The following is a 6233-nucleotide window of genomic DNA, read 5'->3' as shown; positions in this document are numbered from 1 at the left end:
ACATGAGTGATCCGTCTCTCGAATAAAGATCCGTAAGACGGTCTTATGAAAGACGTACTCCCATTACATAAGATCCATCTTAATTAGGAGTTATATGAAAATTTATTCTTATTTCAAGAAATAACGTTGAAAATACTGTTGGTTTTATGGAATTTGTTATTGAAAATTTCTGGAATTCTAGTTTTTTTCCCCTAATTGTTATGTAATTTATTTTCAACCAATAGTTTCTATTTTTGAAAAAAAAAATTCATTGTAATAAATTAAGATATTCTAGAATCGATTTTTAGTACATGTCGAATATAATACAAATTATTTTGAAAAACACAATCATTTGAAGCAGTATTCGATATGTACACCAAGTGTACCTTCTATTGTTCATTTTATACCCATAAAAATATGATGCATCACCTGATCATATTCCATAGTTTTATTAATCCTTTTTTTTTGTTCCATTTAGTTGGAGATCGAGTCTGCATGTGTACAGAGTTTCATAGAGAAGTATAATTCTGGGACGAGATTGAAATTTGAACTAGTCACTATATCTACAGGCAAATCTGAAAATTTGAAGACAATGTAAGAGAAGTCTTAAAACTTATAATTTTGCAAAAGAAAATGGTTACGAAAGTTTTTGAACGAGATTTATTATTATGTGTCTGCTATTCATCACTAAAATTTAGCTCACCATTACCAATCTTGATTCTCTGAAGTCTCAAAGGTACCGCCTTTTCTAAAACCGAGACGTTAACATTGTTCCAAACATCTGCTTTTGTGGGGAGCTGGGCGATTTTCTCGGCTATCACCATGTCTTCGGGAAGTACAGAACCAAATACAGTGTATGAATTTCTCCACTCTTCATGATTTGCTAAGCTTATGAAGAATTCAGGTCCGGAACCAACCCAAGCAACAGAACCCCTTGTTACAGTGGGGCAGTGCTCCATTTGAATCTTGTTGAACGACGTTCCTTGCGCTTCAAGAGTTCCTTGGATAAGGGCAAATGGAGGACCATATGGAGCCTAAGATTTGAAAGGGACGCAAGAGTCAGACTCGTCACTTTTTTTATTTTATTTTAAAAGATAAGTTTCCATGAGGCCTCATCTTAGTTTCTCTTAGCATCAGTTATAATCATATAAACTTCATGGAGCCGGTCAAGAAGAGCTCGAAAAATCATGCGAGGGGGTCAAATTCGCATCTTCGAAAAACAAACACGAAATTTGAAAAGAAAACAATTTGTGAGGGGAGCATGCATGCTCGTCATATTAATTTATTATAGTCTTACATCTTGAATGTGGTTTCCTTTGACATCCCAAGATTGACCCCGATTTTCTGCCCTATAAAAATGGCAACCTGCACAGTGGTGTAGCGCCAACAACTCCAGGATGTATGCAACTGAATGTGGAGAACAATGGGGTAAAAGCTGAACAAAGGTTAATGAAACCGTCAGTTGAGATAATAATGTAACTGAATTAAGAGTGACCGAGCAATGCTGTAATCATATTGTAATGTCCTTATTCTTTCTTTTACATGAGATGATCCTTTTTTAGGGCTTCAACAACACCACATCTCATCGGCAATTTTCAGCTATCTCATCAGCATGTTCTCTCTCATTCTAGGTTGCATCGGCAACAAGGTAAACTTCCTCAAACTAAAAAGTTAGATTGTGCACCAGCTGCAAATCTTTCAAACACCAAAGCTGTTTGGTGAAGTCTAAAGTTTTTGTTCAGCTTTGAGCTGAGCTTAAATTGTTCAAACCAAGTGAAAAACCTAATTTCACTATCTCAGAAGCCTGTGCGAGCAATTAAACTAAAAGATACCAAAAGCTGTATTCTTTATGTACAAAGCTGCATTTTATTCAAAGCAACATAAACCTCAAAGGTTTATAAATTTTGCTAATTTGCATTTTAAAAAATCCCTGATATTTGACATCAAAATTGTATTGACACGAACAGGATATGAGTTTTAAAAAGCAACTTCATGTATATGCTTAAAACACGTATGAAAGTTCACGTTTATTAAAAAATGGTAACTAGGTGATTTCTCATGTCAAAATTCGCTATTTGCTTCTATGAAACTATGGAAGTAGAGGCATCAAAAATCGATAATTAGAAATCCACATTAAGGCAAATCATCCATATGTTGACCAAAAAGTACTAAAATTTTGCACTTCCAAAATAATAAATTGAAGTTGTTAAAAAGTCAATTCCAAAAAGGCAATGATCGAATAAATAAATCCAATGAGGAAAAGCTATATCATATTGTCTTTAAAATGTAGTGATTCCTCAACTTCATCAATAACCATTAAGCATTACTCAAGTTTTTCCCAACTTGTTTATATGGCCCTAAACAAGCGATACACATTTTTCAATTATATTTACAATGTCATTCATCATACAAAATATATTTAACCAAAAAGGTGAGGTTTCTCAAAGGTTCAAACATCTAATTGTATAATCATTTACAGGTCACCAATATATGGTTACAATATGATCCATTCATTTGATGCAAATACAGGAAAAGTAAGAGAGCCATTATCTCAATATGAAGCATGCAATTAGATGGATGTGCATGTGCATTGTCATTTCTGTAAGTGCATACCTTGATGTGAAGTGAACCATACTCCGTCTCCAAGCCAACTATACCCTGCAATAAGAAACACGAAGTGAGAAGGAAATCCGAGTAAAGATAAAATGAACTCCACTAAAGACCGGCACAAATACCAATTTATTTAGAATGAGAAAATTTCAAAAAAAAGATTAAAAAAAAGAATATGGATGGTGTAAACAGGGGCGGACACCGAAACCCGTTCGAGTATAGCAATTATGTATTTTGAGGGGAACTTATATTTTAGAAAATGCACATATGAAATTTAAATTCTTTTCTTTCATAAAGGGCGTATAACCTTGCTCTATAGTGGAAGAATAATGGAGCAGCAGATAAAGGCTGATCAAAATAGAGACATACACTAGCTTAATCTAAATAATATAATGAGACAATAAAGAAGCCAGTCATTATTCATAAAACGGCATACAAAATAGCTTGTTATTGCAATAGGACATGAAAATGAAATTGATCAAGGGGATTTAATAATTATAAATACCTCTCCTCTACCAAAAACAATGCCTGACGTCCACATTACTTTTTTCCCAACGTCGTGCTTATCCGGAACCAAGACATCCTTCTGTTTCTTCAGCCAACACTGAAACAGTAAAAGAAATGGAAACAATGAGAGGATGAATAACAGAAAAAAGTTTACTTTCAACAAGATATTCGCTCCAATAAGGCATGTCGATTTTTCTCCAGCCTAGCAACTCTGGACAATTGTACACAAATATATGATTTATGCTCATGGTATAAGCTCCACCGATCACATACATCAACCATTTCAAAAAAAAGGTCAGGGAAACAGAAAATAAACAAAAAGAAATTCCAACCAATTCAGTTCATGTTTTAGATATTGAAGGTGATTTGGCTCTACTAAACGGAACTTATTTTAATGGGTGGACCAATTATTTTAGTCCAAGAAAGCTTTATAATGTATTTTGAGGTGAAAATTAAAATTTTCTGAAAATTTTAATTAAAATGTAAAATAGAGGGGACAACCACCTCTACTTGATTGTTGCATCAGCCCTTGCTGAATTTACAAAGAACTAAATGATTTATATACAGTCTTTCTGTTTTATATTCTAGTTCTCTCATAGTTAATTCTCAATATCCTTGCTCTGTTTCGAAAATCAGCTAGTTCTCTCACATTTTACTCTTATTTCCTTGTGATGGTTCAAAATCCGCTCATTTCCCTCCCACCTAAAAGGAACTTAATATCTCTCAATCATTCAAATAGAGGGGAATTAATGTACAGTTAAATTATTTACACTATATTACAAATTCTAAAACAAACAAAATAAAATCCAGTCAACAAATCATGAACATAATCTAATAAATTCAAACACACCTCACCAAATTTCTCCCCACAAGCTTCCTTATTCCCACAAAAAACCCATGAATCACAAAGACAAGGCCCATCCGTCCCTGTACACATAGCCATACAAGCTTTGCAGCATTCTGCAGAAGTATTGAACTTAAAGTCTGTGCCCCATTTCACAGCAGACCCCCACAGCTCTACACCCTCAATCCCTCCACAACAATCCCCACCATTCTGTCCCATTCTTGAATTGTCTCCACTTTCAGACCCCAAAGACTCCATCTTTACATTGGCCGATGGCCTCAAACTCATTATAGATGACATGAAAATGTAAACCATGGAGCAAGAGATCAAACCCATCAAGAAGAGGATCAGTATGCCCCATCGGGTCGATTCGGACTCGCTTGGCTTGCGACCCATTTGTTATTTTCTGTGTTTTTCGTTGATCACCGATTGGAAAGGGGAGAACACGCAGAAATTAACAAAAGGGTATTGGGAAGAAGTGAAGTTTTCTGAATTTTTCTTCAATTTGGGTGTGTGGTTGACTTGGACAATTGAGGTGATAAATTTTAAACATAAAGTCCTTTGTACTGGAATTGTAGGCTTGCTGGCAGCCTTGATCTTGACTTCCTGCTCGCATATGTGTCATACTGTTTATGCATATATTATATTATTTTCTTTTCACCAAAACCCTTCCATGAAAGCTAAATAAACATTTTAGATTTTATATTTTTAAAGAAGTTACACGATTTACCCTTGCGACCGTTCGTTAGAATGCGAGCTTGTCTTAGTTTGTGGAATAGGTCTTTTGTGATACGGTATCACGAATTTTTATCTATAAGACTGGTCAATCATACTGATATTCACAATAAATTAAAAGTAACACTCTTAGCATAAAAAGTAATATTTTTTCATAAATGACTCAAATAAGAGATCTGTCTTACAAAATACGACCCGTGAGACCGTCTCACACAAGTTTTTGTCTAGTTTGTGAGACCAATTTTTGAAAAATATTTCATGAAATGTACAAAATGCATTTTTATTAATCTATAAAGAAAATATTCGTTTGCACCAATATCCTTTTATGAAATTTCGAAAATATGTACTTCAATCCTTGAAAATTAAACAATTTTTTTGTGTGTTATCAAAGGCCATATAACAATTAGATGATCTTACATAGAGTTTATATACTTTGTTTATTATGTAATTAATGTCATATGATAACTTGATCTTTCCAACTCCAATGACAAATTCGACATACTAATTTCAATGTTTTACGGTAAATTGAATATTTTACAAATTTTTCAGCATTCAAATCAATGTTATCATATTAGACTAGTGATTGAATGTCAACTTTAAAAAAATTGTTCAACCAGTCGGATCAGTTCAACCGACGATCAACCAAAAAACTTTCATATTGTATAAAATAATAATATAATATAGTAACTAATATATTTTAAATTCCAAATATCTCAAACGTGTATATAATTATAAAAATATATTTTTCCAAGTTTAAAATATAAAAAACATACATTTAATAAAATATAATTATATTTTTATTTTTTAAATGAAAATAAATCGATATAACGTCTAATACTGCTAAAATAATATTTTTTTACAAATTTCGAAACCAAAATAATATATATATAACCAAAAAATTTAATATAAGAAATGATTTTTAAGGAATATAAAAATAATCAAAATTTTATTAAAAATCTTAATTTTCATAAGGTAAAGTATATATTTTCGATATTTCACGTAGAGTTTTGGTGTAAAAAACTCTATAAATTACATAATGGTTGAGGATAATTTAGTAAAATGTCAACAACTTTGACCATGTGTATGTTCTTGGGTACATGCGCAAATTTTATAAAATATCAAGGGAAATGATGCCTATTAAATTTTCATAGAGGTAAACCGTGTATTTTTAATATTTCAGGTTTGATGCAAAAAAAAACTCTATTATATTAGTACATTCTCAACATCTCTAAAATATAATTTTTTTAAGAATATCTCTGCTATATTAAGGTCGACTTGGAGTAAACTCGTTATTTATTCCGGGAAAAAAAATAAACTCGATGTTTATGAAATTTTTTTATCATGTTATTTATCAACTTGGTTGGACTAATATTTGGTATTCACCAAATGACAATAATAATATTTTATGATAGTATAAAACGATTATCAAATTGGTTATGATCAAGATCTTACCATTGAGTCAAGATATAATTGTTAGAATAACGTAAATTTATTTCTCTAATACTTGTGACAATACAGATCTCCGTACTAAGTGACAGATGGACAATGAAAGATGTAC

At 32.1% G+C, this 6233-nt stretch overlaps 1 protein-coding gene across 1 annotated transcript; it reads right to left on the bottom strand.

The window, feature by feature from the left end:
- Positions 1-517: 517 nt before the first annotated feature.
- On the bottom strand, positions 518-4543 carry LOC140988875 (uncharacterized). The gene is made up of 5 exons (XM_073457950.1): positions 3947-4543; positions 3095-3193; positions 2593-2637; positions 1277-1414; positions 518-1013 (listed from the first exon to the last, which is right to left on the bottom strand). Exons 1-5 carry the CDS (start codon positions 4334-4336, stop codon positions 657-659), a joined length of 1029 nt encoding a protein of 342 aa, XP_073314051.1. The 5' UTR covers positions 4337-4543; the 3' UTR covers positions 518-656.
- Positions 4544-6233: the final 1690 nt, after the last annotated feature.

The sequence above is a fragment of the Primulina huaijiensis genome, chromosome 11 (assembly GCF_012295235.1).
Source record: "Primulina huaijiensis isolate GDHJ02 chromosome 11, ASM1229523v2, whole genome shotgun sequence".
Lineage (NCBI taxonomy): Eukaryota > Viridiplantae > Streptophyta > Magnoliopsida > Lamiales > Gesneriaceae > Primulina > Primulina huaijiensis.
This window is presented reverse-complemented; position numbering and strand designations above follow the sequence as displayed.

Bases quoted from the DNA above. Each gene is read 5' to 3' on its own strand.
- LOC140988875 (XM_073457950.1), bottom strand. From the start codon at position 4,336: ATGGGTCGCAAGCCAAGCGAGTCCGAATCGACCCGATGGGGCATACTG. The intron at 2,638-3,094 runs GTATTTATAATT...TTCTTATTGCAG, and splicing joins TTGTTTTTGGTAGAGGAGAG to GGTATAGTTGGCTTGGAGAC. The intron at 1,415-2,592 runs GTATGCACTTAC...ACCTTTGTTCAG, and splicing joins ATGGTTCACTTCACATCAAG to CTTTTACCCCATTGTTCTCC.